At 36.5% G+C, this 14657-nt stretch overlaps 1 protein-coding gene across 1 annotated transcript in view; it reads right to left on the bottom strand.

The window, feature by feature from the left end:
* Window positions 1-4729: 4729 nt before the first annotated feature.
* LOC140329135 (proton-coupled folate transporter-like) overlaps window positions 4730-14657 on the bottom strand; it is a gene marked incomplete in the record, with an annotated part of 117237 nt that continues 107309 nt past the window's right edge. The window contains 1 exon segment of the mRNA XM_072409245.1: window positions 4730-5218. Coding sequence (XP_072265346.1) covers window positions 5164-5218 — 55 coding nt within the window.

Raw genomic sequence — 14657 nt, 5'->3', positions numbered from 1 at the left:
TTTCTAGCCCCCTGAATGTATGGGAAGCCCATAAATGTTTTGTGCGTGGTTTATTTATTCAGCAAGGCTGAAGGCTCTGGAGACTAGACATAAAAGCGACCACTCCCGGGACACAGAGGCACAATTAGTGGAACTGAGAGGGAGAATAAATATGCAGTTCTGTTTCCAAGCAAAGTCCCAATTAGACAAATGCAGGGCGTTTTTTTACGAATATAATAATAAATGTGTAAAAGCACTAGCGCGCGCCATAAGAGTCAAAAGAGCCCGGGCCTTTATTCCTTGCATCCAGTCGCGAGCTGGTATCCCTCTACATCGTTCCCAAGATATAGCTAATGCCTTCAAGGACTTCTATTTTAATCTTTATAATTTGAGGGGGATCTCTGAGGAGAGTCACTTGGCCGTAGTTGAGACACAAATTTGGGATTACCTGGCAGCCTCTGGCATTCTTAAGATTCCGGAGGAGGCCCTGGCAGCCTTAGATGCTCCTAACGAAAGCACCCACGGGTAAGGCCCCAGGTCCCGACGGGTTTACCTTAGCCTATTTTAAGAGGTTTCTGCCTCAACTTTCCGCCCCGTTTTTGACGGTCTTCAACGCACTTTCTTCGGAATACCCGTTGCCTACAGACTCCACCAGATATAAATTGTGATATAAAACTTTTTTCTAGCATTTGGCGCCCAGGCTAACACCCATCCTGCACCGCCTTATTCACTCGGACCAAAGTGGTTTCCTGTCATTTAGGGAGGCAAGGGATAACACTACTCGTACGCTGAACTTGATTCACCACGTGTCTGTTCACAAAATTCCTTCTATGATTTTCTCGGCGGACGCCGAAAAAGCATTCGACCGAGTAAACTGGACATATATGCGCCAGGTCCTTAATTTTATTGGCATTAGTATTCAGATGTTTACGTGGATACAGGCCCTGTATAGGAATCCTACCGCTTCTGTTCGAGTAAATGGCATTTTTTCCCGTCCGTTCTCTATTACAAATGGCACAAGACAGGGGTGCCCGTTGTCTCCCTTACTTTTTATTCTACTCCATGAACCCTTGCTAGGTCATATTCGCAAGAACCAAGATATTAAGGGTGTTAGGGTGGGTTCTGTTGACCACAAAGTAGCTGCATATGCGGACGATCTTCTTTTTTACATTACTGTTCCACAAGTGACCCTTCCCAACCTACTACTAGAGCTGCGTCGTTATGCTCAGTTCCCCGACTATAAAATTAATTTACAAAAATCAGAGGTGCTGTACATTAACTTACCACCCGCGCTACAGAAAGCATTAGCGTCCTCCTTCCTGTTTAAATGGGCTCGAGGTTTTATTAGATACCTGGGTACTAATATTCCTGCTGACATTAAAAGAGTTGTAGAATTGAACTTTGTACCACTGCTTAACACCATACACAGCGATCTCCAACAATGGCGGCAACAGACCTTTTCTTGGTTTGGCCGATGTAATATTTTAAAAATGAACATCATGCCACGTCTCCTCAATTTATTGCAAACGTTACCTGTATGTATTCCTCTTTACTTGCTGCATAAAATTCGCTCTGAGTTCTTGCGCTTTGTATGGAATACTGACCCGGTTGGTAGACTGGTGCAGGCACGCCAGCTTTAAAGGATGGGTGACATTGGAAGACGCGCAGTCTCCTGTAATGCTAAGTATTGCGGCTTGGTCCCCGGACATGGTTGCACTACGCCGACACCCCCTGATAGGTGAGACGCTGAGAGTGGTGGCAGGATATTTCCGCGGAGAGGGACTTACTGTGTTCCCCTCTCCGATGTCCCCTATTCTAGGTCACCCCAAGTTTCTGACTAGCAGGAGAGACCCAGTATATCAGATCTGGATTGAGAGCGGTGTCTATCGGGCTATTCATTTCCTACACAATTCTCTCTGGTCCACTACGGATCAGCTCCGAATAGACTATTCTTTCCCGAGTCTGGGTATCTGGAGAAAGATCCAATTTCAACATTTTATAAAGTCACTGCTGCCAGCTCAAGATTTTGACCGCCCTCTTAGCCCACTAGAGAATATGTGTGTGAGTGGTGATCCCTTGAGAGGAGTGCTTTCTCATACATATAAAATGCAATTGACAGTCCATGACCCTACACCGCCGTATTTTGTTACTAAATGGGAGAGAGATCTTGGAGAGAGAGAGAGAGAAATTTACCGAAGATCAAATAGAGTGTATGTTATATTATGGGCACAAGGCTGCTATCAGCAATCGTTATCAAGAAACTAATTACAAGTCCCTTTTTATGTAAGTGTCGTGACCCTACTATTTTTGTGTTTAATGTTCAAATTATATTACGATGGTGTTTTGGTATTGCACTGTAAATACTTGACAATATTTTTGGGACACTTTGTATTGTCAATTTTGTAACTGCCATTACCTCCTTATTGTTGGTGCACCTTCTGACGAAGAAGCGAACTAAATGTGTTGAGGTGATCACTTGTACAAACCAGGGTGATGATTTTTTTGCTAATTAAAACTTCATTAATTAACACTCTCAATCCCACTTTGACACACAAATCATAGAGCCAAGGTGTCTGGAATTGTTGGGGAAGCACAGAAGGGGTCAAATATATTAGGTGTCAGCAACAGTTGGGATGGGGCTATCATCCCACTCCATCTATCCTGTCATATATCCATCTGGTATGCTAGTATCATATACCTTTACAGTACGTTGATGAAAGGAGCCTGGAGAAATATCAAATATCCCTTAGAATAGTAATTAGGCCTGTCCTAGTAAACCATAGCTATCTTTGGTTTGGACTCCTCCAGGGGGTGTGTGTGACAGACCAGGAGTAAACATATAACTATATTTAAATACAAACACTCACACCCATACCTTCATGCGTTGTTTAATTTTACCTAACTATTGGGAATATAGCCTATAACATATATACATATCTAATAATTGTGATATGGCCTATATAAGATATACTTTCCACATTGGGAACCTGGATGATCCAGTAAACCTGAAATGGTTATGGTCCAGGATTGAAAAAATTACTAATGACCAAAAAACTATCCATTCCAGGTTTGTACCTTGTCCAGCCTTGGAGAGTTAATAAAACAGGCCCATTGTATTTTCACCAAAATTACTAAAGGTGTTGGAGGGCTGGTGAGTACATCTCAAATACAGGAGAAATAAAACAACCAAGTGCAGTTTTTCCCCCAGATCAAAGTAAAAGTTTAGTCCTTAAACTGTTTTTTTAAGACCCTTGTGAACTTTTCAAATATATTGCGAAACCACTAAACAAAATTCCTGGGGTGTCAGAGAAACATGTGGGACTATGTACCATTGAAAAACATTTTTAATGTTGGCTTTTCCATAAATCAACATTAAATATAGCCAGGAAAGTATGTAGATAACATTTGAAAAATCAAGTTTCACTTTGAATATGTTTGCACATGTTCTCCTGTGAGAATTTTGTTTACAATACCACACTCAAAGAGCTAATAAACAAATTGTAACTTTGATTCATTAAAACACTTTGTACTAGAAAATCACAGTAGACCTATTCCTACATGACACCCCCAGCAATTTTGGTCACAATACTATGTTTAGTGGGCTTGCAAATAATTTGAAGTTAGCAGGTAGCTTAGGAAAAATGGTTTACATGTTTTTTCACTTTGATTTAAAGAGAAATAAAATATTTTTCTTCAATGTCATTCACTTGTAACATTTACCCACAGCACCCTTTGTTATCCAGTGTCAATCATGATAGGCACCAACTACAAATTTTGAATTCCACCACTATAATGACAAAGTCATTGCTATCTATGTAAATGCCACACTGGCCAGTTTGGTAACATTTGAGGAACCCAGGGCAACAATGGTCTATGCAGTCTCAGCTGTAAATTCTTTATATGAAAGCAACCCATCCATGTATATGTTGATTTAGTAGGAACGTGTCTGGTTTGAATCATAAAAAAAAGTATGAAACAAACAATACATAAAAGAAGCGCCACATTTAAAGGTATATTAGCAATTGACTTTGGACAAATGTGTTGTTAATCCAAAAAATGGGATGCCAATGAGCTAAATTTTGATACAAAAACCATCAAATCATCACAGTTTTCCAATTTTCATCTATATTTTAGCTTTGATGTATGGGAATTATTTCCTGTGGGACATATTCCAATGGGGAATAACAAACACCAACAATTTTATTCACAATGTCATGTTCAGGGGCTTTGCCATTAGCTAGTAAATTCTGAAGTTGGTGGCCATAGATGGAACAAAAAGTTTGCAATTCACAGAAAAGTTGATTTTTTTTTTCTTTTTATATTATGTGGCTTTGCATGCTTTTAATGAATGTGGTGATCTAAATAAGTATAGCTGGTATTAAAATCTTCCTTGGTGCTAAATTATTCTTTTTGGTTCAACCAATATTTGGAGAGAGGCTAATGCTCAGTTTTGGTGGAAGCCAATCCAAAGTTCACTTTGCCAACCTAAACAACATTTGGAAGCCATTACATTTGAGCATCTGTGTACAAAAAATAGGGCTAATGTTTAGTCTTATTAGAACAGGGGTAAATGTTAAAAGTTTGGATAGACTGTAATCAGCCTTAAGCTGCAATAAACCATGACCTTTTATGTATTTTTTTTTAATTTTGTAACAATACAGCCACTTTAACATTATTAGCCTGAAAGTCATCTTTTGCTATTATTAATACTCCACACAAAAATTAATAAAGATCCATAGCCATTACAATATTAAGCAAAGGATAATTTATCAACTTTAAATCAGTTTTCCAATGATGTACAACATCAGCAAATCTGTCATTTTCATGTATAAATGCGTTACCATTAAAGGTAATAAATGTTCCACAGCATGAAAACTTTCCAAGTGAAATGATTAACTTTAATAAACTCAAATACAATTGTGCCCTCATTTTTTAAAGAAAGAAAATGAACAGAGTAATTATATAAGTTACAAAGTTAACATATTTTTCTTAAGTAATATTTTATGTTAAGTCCTTAGGTTTTTCTTGATTGCAATCATTCTATATGCTGCTGTGCCCAGCAGAATATAAATAATAGGTTCATATAATTCAAGTGCTAAGTAAAGAAACAAAAAATAATGATTTTATTTAAAATGGGTCATTTTTGCCTTTGTACCCTTGTAATGCTGAGCTGATGCAGGCAAATTAGTCTTCATTGATTATCACCTTAGGGAGTGCTGTGGGAATTTCGCTAATCCACCTTCATGAAAGACACAGAAAAAAAGTTATAATTCAGATAAATTCGTATTATAATTCAGATATTACCCATCTGATTAATTTGCATGATCTAAATACTTTGTTTGTGAACTGTTGTATGTAAATTATGTATCATACATATTTTCAAATGATGCTGTACTTTCTTGTAACTTCAAATACAAACTATTTAAAGTTAAAGTCGCAGAAAAAATAATTTGGTAGAGGGCGCTAGTGTTTTGAATCATGAACAGCCTACATGTTTTACTAAAATTTGAATTTGCTTTTGTAAAGTTATCCTTTAGCCCCTCCTCCAAAGTATGTTACCCCAATACTGTGTGGGCCACAGGAAACTGTCACTGCTACATACGCTGCAGTCCTGATGTCTTTTGAGCAACTGCGCACACTCTAACAAATTCCATTAAATCCTATGGATTTATTCTATGGACATATTCTATTAAACAATGGAATTTGGTCCACATATGTACAGAAAGCTTTAGGATCAACCAGGATAGTTTTGTCCTGAGCTGTACAGTTCCCTATGTAACACACAGTAAGGTTTAATTACTAAAATAACTGAACATGTTTACACAATACAAATTGTGTGAAAATTCACTTTAATAATCAAGTCATGTGATATGCAAATAACTATTCCCATGTGTAGATAAAAAAAATAATTTATTAAAGTTTTAAACTATTTTCCTAGATAAGATAAAAGATACAGAAAATATAAAATACCAACAAAAAATGCAAGATAACAAATTGTGTGTGTACAGAATTAGTACAAAAAAAAATTTCACAGAATATCCGGGACATCATGCCATTCCATACTGTATTGCAAATCCTGCAGAAAGTATTAAAAGAAAGAAACTAAGAAAAGAAAAGAGGGGAAAGAGAAAAGTAAAAGAGGGCACCGGAGAGCAAGGGTATGGAATCCGAGGTCTGTGCATAAGATAAGAGAGCGCGAGTATCATTCCCAGAGGAATATCTAGAGAGACATCATACCAAGAGCATATCCACATTGAAATAATATGGCAGTGGGAAATCCACAATGACCATACTTTCTGAAATGGCACTATGGAATTCTTAAGCATGAATAAATTAGCAAATTACCAGGTCATCTTCCACTTTACTTGTAGTATTGTGGGAGTGGTAGAGAACCAGGCCTTTGGTAATATATCCTTCACTGCTGTAAATATAACATTTAAAAGGTTGGCTTTACAACCCCGAGGTCTCAACAGGAGCAATGCCTCAAAAGGATCTTTAACTTATTCCCATTAAGCTGCAAATCTTTTGATTCACCTCTAATCAAGTACATTTGATGCGGGGGCACAGGTCACTAGATACACAAAAAGAAACTCTAGGTAATGCAGAAAACCCTAGGTAATGCAGAGAAATGTAGTCCACAAATTTTTCTATTCTGTTCAGTGGGGGAAACGGTTTACAAAGACTTTAACCATCAGAGACATCCCAAACCAGGGCTATATTGGGGGTGGACAACTAAAGACTGTCTTAACAATTTTAACAGATTCGCCATCCAAAAGAAACCTTTGAAGTCCAGCCAGGCTGCCTAAATTTGTGAAAAGGGTCCATCCTTGCATACATTTCTTAACCTGCACCAGAAAAGGTGCTGTTCTCTCCAGTCAGGTTTTCTAATAATAAGTTCCAATAAAAGCCCCATCTTTGAGACTCCCTTCTCTTTCTGGCTTTTGTACTGGAGTCAGGTCTAGGAGACCAGAATCCTAAAAAAAACATGTCAGAGAACTGACAATCCCATAGGTTGATCTGGCTGTTTTTCAAAAGACAATAGGAAAGACAAGACACCAGTGGGTCTACCACAGATGGATGCCCATTTTTTACCTCACAGCGAAGGACTGGGGGAAAAAGCATGCAATTGTCTCTCCCAATCCTTAGAAATTAAATCAATATAATACCATGTAACAATAATAATAATAATAATAATAAATCACCAAGGAATTGGTGGTACGGGAATACCTCTGCTGCAAACACTACAGGTACATTAGAGGTTAACTATCCAAAACACATTCTCCTTTAGTTGCCTGATGCAGTAAAATCCAAGGAGAAAGGCATGTACAGGTGCCAGTTTATGTATAGTAAATGAAGATGGATAGTAGAGTGCTGATCATAGATATGAACATGCAGACTACCTACCACTATAAAGCTAATTACATCACTTAAACCACCATCTAAATAGCCAGTGCTACAGCCACTTTAAATATACCTAACAGTGCAAAAAATGTAAATGACAGATTGTGAGGCCACCACTGTCCTGATTTGTGTACACTTGCAGAAACTACAGTGACAGCTTCTGCAGTTCAAGCAGCCAGTACTGATAGCCAAAATAAACTGATCAACTGCTGCTAAAATGACAGATCCCTAGCTGGTGCATGTATGTAGAGGTGCAATAGAGGTTTATAATTCTTCCCTTAGGGGGGTAAATGGGAAAACCCAGGATGTAAAAGGTTAGATGCAAACTTCAGGCCAAGTAGTACATTGGTAAGGGTCTACAGAAAGAAGTGTGTACAGGAAATTTGCATCTGACCTCTCACCATGCCAACATTTAAACCCTTACAAGGATATTACGTTTTAAAGTGGATGGCAGTTTGGAAATTTTACAAGGTCATAAGGCCTTCCAGTCCTGTGGATGCAATGGTCAACTGGGATGTAGCCCACATTTGTCAAGCCATCATTTTCTTTTATTCTTCTAATCATGCTCCTTAAAAAGACCCCTTTAGAAGTGTGACCACTAATACCAGTCACCCACACAAATTATACACAAATGTGTGTGTTTGTATACATTTCTATAGAAGCATTAATTTATTAGTTCAGTAAAAAAAAAAAAAAAAAAAAAAAAGAAAAACGATCTCTTAATATATAAACACAATATTATAGAGAGTTAGGTATCCCTCAGTTTGTTTCCCTTAAAACACAGTTTAGCCATTGTCCAACCACAAAAGCACAATTCATACATAACATAAAAAAATCTATAGCCATGAAATAAACAATAAATCATTTATAGAAAGAAATTTTTGTTGCATTCTACTAAAATAAAACAAAAAAGGCATAACCATATGTATACTTTTCCAAGCTTTCAAAATTCAATTAGGCATGCAGAGTGCTAGCAAGACAATTAATATTTTATATTTATGTGCTGTTGCAGGAATGTAGCTGGTTTGCAGTTAAAAAGACCCCTGTAGAACTGTGACCGCTTTCTTTGCTTCTATTACCTCCTTGGAGGATTTCAGCTCTTACGGATTATAAAAGGGTCATCTGCAGGATTTTGCGCTGCAGGCAGCTACAAGTTGCAGTCCTTGGGTAGAACAATGTGTGGTACCAAATCACCAGGCAGGAGTATAGTCAAAGAAGGCCAGGGTCAAGGCAGGCAGCAAACAATAGAGGTCAGGAACAAAGCCAGGAGTCAAGAGCAAGGGATAGACACTGGTGACAGGGGAGTTACAGTAGACACAGGGGAACATGGGGGAGACAGGAAGCAAATAGGAGGCATGAGTGATACGGGGGCCACCGAAGGCACAGGGGAACAAGGGAGACACAGGAGTCTCAAGGAGATGGACTGGAAAAGTTTTCAATTAACTGACAGGTGTATAGAAAATGCTCAGCAGAGCTAGGGGGCTTGGCAGCAGTGGAGACATGTTGCACAAAATGTGTCTGAGCCAGCTAAATAGCCAGGAGCTAATAAGAGGTTATCTCTTATACTAATAATTATTAAATCTGTAATACTGATTAAATCTTTAGTGAGGATGAAGTACATTTGGGAGAATGTTTATGTACATATTACTTTATTTTCAGAATTAAATAATTCAGATGGAGTAATAAGCTTCTTTTCGCATGTTTAAATAATTATTTATTTTATGAAGAAAGTCTGCCTGTCATAACTGTACTGTAATATATTTTAATACATAATTTATATTGTTAATTAAATGAAATTGTTGAACATTTCCTAGAAATCCTTCCTTGCTGGCTCTTTTGGAAGAGTGATTTTTTAGAATTCTTATCACAGCCTTGTCTTGCTTCTACAAGCCTATCACATGGATTTATCTACTTCAGACAGCTGCCTAAATGCAATGCCCCAGGGCCAACCTCTGTTATATTCTCTGGGATTGTCAGATTATTTGAAATGGAAAAGATGGAAATGAAATTAAAAAGAAATTAGAAATTGTGGAGACAAATTGTTCTCTACACCTGCATCTTTTTGTTGCCATTCCATACCCACCTGATTGGGCAGTAATAAAAATAATTGGTAATGATGGGGTCCTAATTAGTCCTAAACATCCCAGATTTTGAGAGGAAGAAGATTCTCCATTGCTGGCTTTCATCCACATTGCCAGCAATGCATTTGTTCCTAAAGAAACTACAATATCTGTTTCATATTTTTACTTAATTTATGAGTATCATAGGTTTGAGCCCTTGTCATAATGAATCAAAACCATATTTTGCTTCCTGTGGCACCGCCAGTTGCAGATTTACCTTATTTTCTTTTTTTTTTTACTTTCTCTTCCTCTGGAATTGGCCAGATTTACTTTGTCTTCTGTTATGAGATGGTACATATTGTAAACTATTGTTCTTCATAATTTACCTTTTAACAGTCTCTTACTATTTCATATCAAGTGACTACAATATTTTCTGTAATGTTTACATTTTGGTTATACCATGTTTAAATTGTTTTCTGTGATTTTATTCTATGAACCATAATACATGTTACAAAAAAATTCATTTGTAAAAAGAAGTGATCCAAAATCCTGAACCATTTCCTTCCTGCTTGGGTTTTAGGCAGCAAAGAGACTGATTAGCTTAACCAGACAGAGATCTTTTAATAAGCATAGCTACAAATTTGTCTTTCATGGCGATGTTATCTGCAGTAAAAGGCATGACATTCATTTAGAACTATAACACAACAAAAACACAATATTGTTTGAAGTTTGCTAAATGCAACATTCAAGTGACATTAACTAAAGGTATACTTTAAAGGTACTTCCCATTTTTTAAACTAAAAGATAAACTACTACTACTAAAAGATAAAAACCTCCCACGTGGAACATACATGAATTTAAGAAAGGAAGAGAGTCTTTTTTGTATAGTCTTAACATAAAAAGATTTGCAAGAGGTCTAAAAGCTATTGAAGAATGGAAATTCACACTACTTTATACAAATTGGCCAGACAATTGACTGGGAGGAAGAAGAACAGGGAGTTTGCCTGGGTGAACATAATTATCAGTTTGTAAAATTTGTGAAAAACTATAACCCTATAAAACATAACCCTGCTGTAAACTCAGAACTTATTCCTAGCCACATGACACAACTCCAGTAGTCTAGAGAACACTCTCACTTTAAATTACAGCATGTGTGTTGTGGTGGACCGTAGAAAAAAATTACACAGAAATATTTTTTGTTATCCTTTGTTACATCTTGTGGTTCAGTTTAGAAGGGGCTTACCAAACACACATTAACATTTATGTGGTAGCTCACATCAACATACTTAAATGGTGTATAGAGGCCCCTGAACACGAAAATTCAAAGGAACTAAATTATTAAAAAAAAAAAAAAAAATAAATGAAATAAAGTGCAGATAAAATCCAGTAATCCTAAAATAAACAATGCATTTACACTGGAAATGGCTGAAAGAAACTGCACACAAAGTACTACATTGTAATAAACAGATTTTTTTATAATCATGATTCGTGAATTTTGAATCCTCTTGGTAGTTGCTGAAGATTATGGATGTGTCGAAGAGAAAGCAATAATGCAGGTCTGTAATAGTTACTGGTTTTCAACCATGCACTTTAAATGTAATTAGGCTTTCAGAAGCAGATCCATTTAGAATACTGGACTTTGCTTACCTTTATGCATAAACATATGACTAATGCATCACTCCACAGGTAAGCATAAATAAACTGAATTTATTTTACATCTCATTTATTCAATCAGTTTACTGCAAAAGGTACATTTTTGTATTTTCAGCACATTAAGACGAACATTTACTTGACTGACTTTGTAGTTTATTATTTTCAGCATATTTTAAACTGTGATTTTTGTTAGAATTCACATTAAAAGCCTTTTTTTCTATACAGAGGAAAACATGGATAAAATATTGTGAGATTTTATGAAATAGAATATTGTTATGCTTCACTGCAATGTGATGTTGATGGCATATTTTTCATATTCCTAAAATTGTTTATAGATGTATTGTTTTGTTTTATTGGAATTTGGATCACTCATGTAATTCATCCCAGCATACATTGTTTGTCATTTTTAGGAGTATAATTCACACAAAAATATCCCAGCTAACTTGCTGAGACAATATTTTTATGAATGTTTCACAAATCTAGTTTAGTATGGTATTTGTTACTAAACAATGTCATTAGCCAAGAACCAAAAGCCCTAGGATATTTACTATACTATGAATTACAATACTGATTCCATTGGTGGGGTAATAGGGTGTTGAACTAATATTTTCTAAGGTCTTAAAACATTTTTAGAGAAAACCCCTCTTTTCCACTCCCTCAATAAACCTTAGTTTTTTGTACAAATCAATACAAATAATTTTAGTAAACCTCAAACTATTTATTTTGGTATTTATTTTTTTTGGGAAAAATATATTTATACAAGAGAAAATGTTTGCTATAACAGAAATTTACTTCACAAATCAATTACTCAACAGACTCAACTCAACAACTCAACAGAGAAAACCAGTTGTTGTTTATATGGGATCTTTGGTCCCCCCCTCTGTTTTCTTGGACCACTTTACCAGCGTTTGCAGTACCCAGGTCTATGTATACCTGTGCAAACAGGTGATTCAGGCAAAGTTGGTACAAACTGAGAAAATCTGTTTGAAGATAAATTACACAATATCTCTTAGTGTCTGGTAGTCTGTGGAGGAACACAACATCCCCTTTCCCTACAAAAGATGGGCATTGCAGCATGCATTGTGGCTGAAAGGATGTCATTCCAAATTACTGGATGTGGATATAATCTCTTGGATTATCTCCTGGATTTATTAATATTCCCATCTGTAAAACTCCTGATGAAGCGGTTTATTCATGAAATGCGTTGAGAATTGAATGAGGTTATTACATTATTTAGGAGAATACTGTGTAAAAAAAAAGATTAAAGGATGCAAATAGATCCCATTTGTTATGTGATAGTACATGTTATGTTATAAAACAACCTCATCGGATAGAGAACTGAGTGGTAATGTTATATCAATATTAATGACATATTTGTCTTTTAATGATGTTTGTACAATAAAATGTTTGATATTTTTCTTCTAAAGGTGGACTTCTATTCTTTGAAAATGCATGCCTTAAACATTCCAAAGTAATACGGAAAAGTTTTTTTTTTCCTTTATTTTCTTGTATAAATATATATTTTCCCAATACACTTGATTTGACCACACTACCAACAACAACATTGAATATGCATCGAATGCATTTATTGTTTGTTTACATAAAAAAAGTTAATTTCAGAGTTTACCCAGCAGAAACAGAAGGGAGATCAAGTCAGAGATGAGTTAAGCATGTGTATTTGTAAGTAAATTCATACAAAACATTGTAAAAAACAGTGGATAAAGCAACACAATAGCGAAAAAGTTGAAACACACCACAAAACAACCCTTTAAACATGACTGCAAGTAAATATACAATAAACAACAGCCAAGGACCAGATATTTACAATGGGCAACTAACAGGAAATAATAGGAATAGGGTTAAATTTTAAGGAACAAGTTGCCAGAGCACTAGCAAGGATACAGGTACAAGTGCAAGGTTTCAGGAACAGTTCTAAGTCCAGTGTAAAGGCCCTGTGAGGCATGTGAAGCCAGAATATATACACACCTTCAGAGAATGATGCATAGGTGTGGCCTGGCTGCAGCAAGTCTCCTTCTTGGTTGCCTGTGGAAGCACAAGTAAGACATGCTTAACCCTAGTGCCAGCAGCAAGCTGAACATTTCCTGACAGTGAATTTTATTTCTTTAAAAATCTGTTGGTAGAGCAGTGGTCAGTTATTTAAAATGTTCAAGCCCAATAATTGCAGTCTGTACCTTTTTTATAGAGGTTCGGTGTGGGATAAAAATTAATGGGAATGGGTTAGCCTTGGCAACAGCCTCATTAAAACTAGATAGTTGCGAGTTTATTTGTGGTGTGTTATGTCAAGCTGTAACATCTAGTGATTTTATATCATGTTTGTAGGGTTTCTTATACATATTGTGGAATTAACTAGTGACTGGGGGTAAAAGAAGAAATTTCAGCCATGGTAATTTCTACTAAAAAAAAATCGACTTTCAAGACTGATGAAAAAAGTCTATTGTTAGAGTAAACATTTACCTTTATGGAGATTTAAACTTTTGAAAGTTATTTGCATTTCAGAAGGACCCAAAAAATGTAAAAAAGAATGCCATTGTTTTAATAAACAATGGTAAAATATAGTCAGGATTACCTTTTTTATGCGGGCCACTACATTTTTAAATTAATTGCAAAGGTTCTAATCGTATCGTTCAATAGTATTGCTTTTAAAACTGCTAAGGCAGTCAGGGGAATCTGTGGTAATATGTCCCAAAAACAAGCAGGGAATTGTATATGGAAGCATTGGAAACTTAGTCATTGGAATTCCAATGCTTGCATATACAATAGGTTTTTGTCCAAAGTCAATCTGAAACATGCCTTTACATGTGACACTTTTATCCATTCACAAATTCTTCTCTGAAAAAAAGAATATTGCACTGGGCTGGGAAGACAGCTGCAACCACAAAGAAAATATTCTGTAATTCCAAATTCTGTGTTTACCTATTCCAGTCTTTAGTTTACTACTGGTTACAATGCGTTCGTGCACACCTTCATCCATGTGCATAGCTGCACGAGTCCGTTGTGCACACTTCAAGTCTTATGCAATGTTGAGTGTGCATGCATGGCTGCACATCCCCTTGAACAATGACTGAGGGGTAATAGGGTGTTCCACTAATATTTTCCAAGGTTTTAAAGCATTTATAGAGAAAACACGCTAATAGAAATGTTCTAATTTCACTGTAGGTAAAGAGGGGGACACATGAGTTGAACAGTAAAAACTACTCTGTCACAATGCAATTACCTATAAGTGGTCACTAGCTAGGATCTGCAACCTAAATTCCAGACTGGAAGCCCCTGCCAACTGTTTGTGTCTTCAACCTACATTTGGTAGGCATCAAAGGCGCAGTGGCTGAAATTGTTGATGCAGTGTGGCTAGACATGACATGAGCCATCATATCAGTCATTATGTCAATACGCAGAAGCCTGCTTCTAGCCCGTTCTGGTGGAACCTCCTTTAGGGCATCCCGGTCGCTCACTGTGCAAGTGCAGCAGCAAAACAGGAAAAGATAACAGTGCTACCATGCCTGCAGTAACCTAACCATTTCAGACAACACATAGCACAGACAGCCA

The sequence above is a fragment of the Pyxicephalus adspersus genome, chromosome 4 (genome assembly GCF_032062135.1).
Source record: "Pyxicephalus adspersus chromosome 4, UCB_Pads_2.0, whole genome shotgun sequence".
Classification (NCBI taxonomy): Eukaryota; Metazoa; Chordata; class Amphibia; order Anura; family Pyxicephalidae; genus Pyxicephalus; species Pyxicephalus adspersus.
This window is presented reverse-complemented; position numbering and strand designations above follow the sequence as displayed.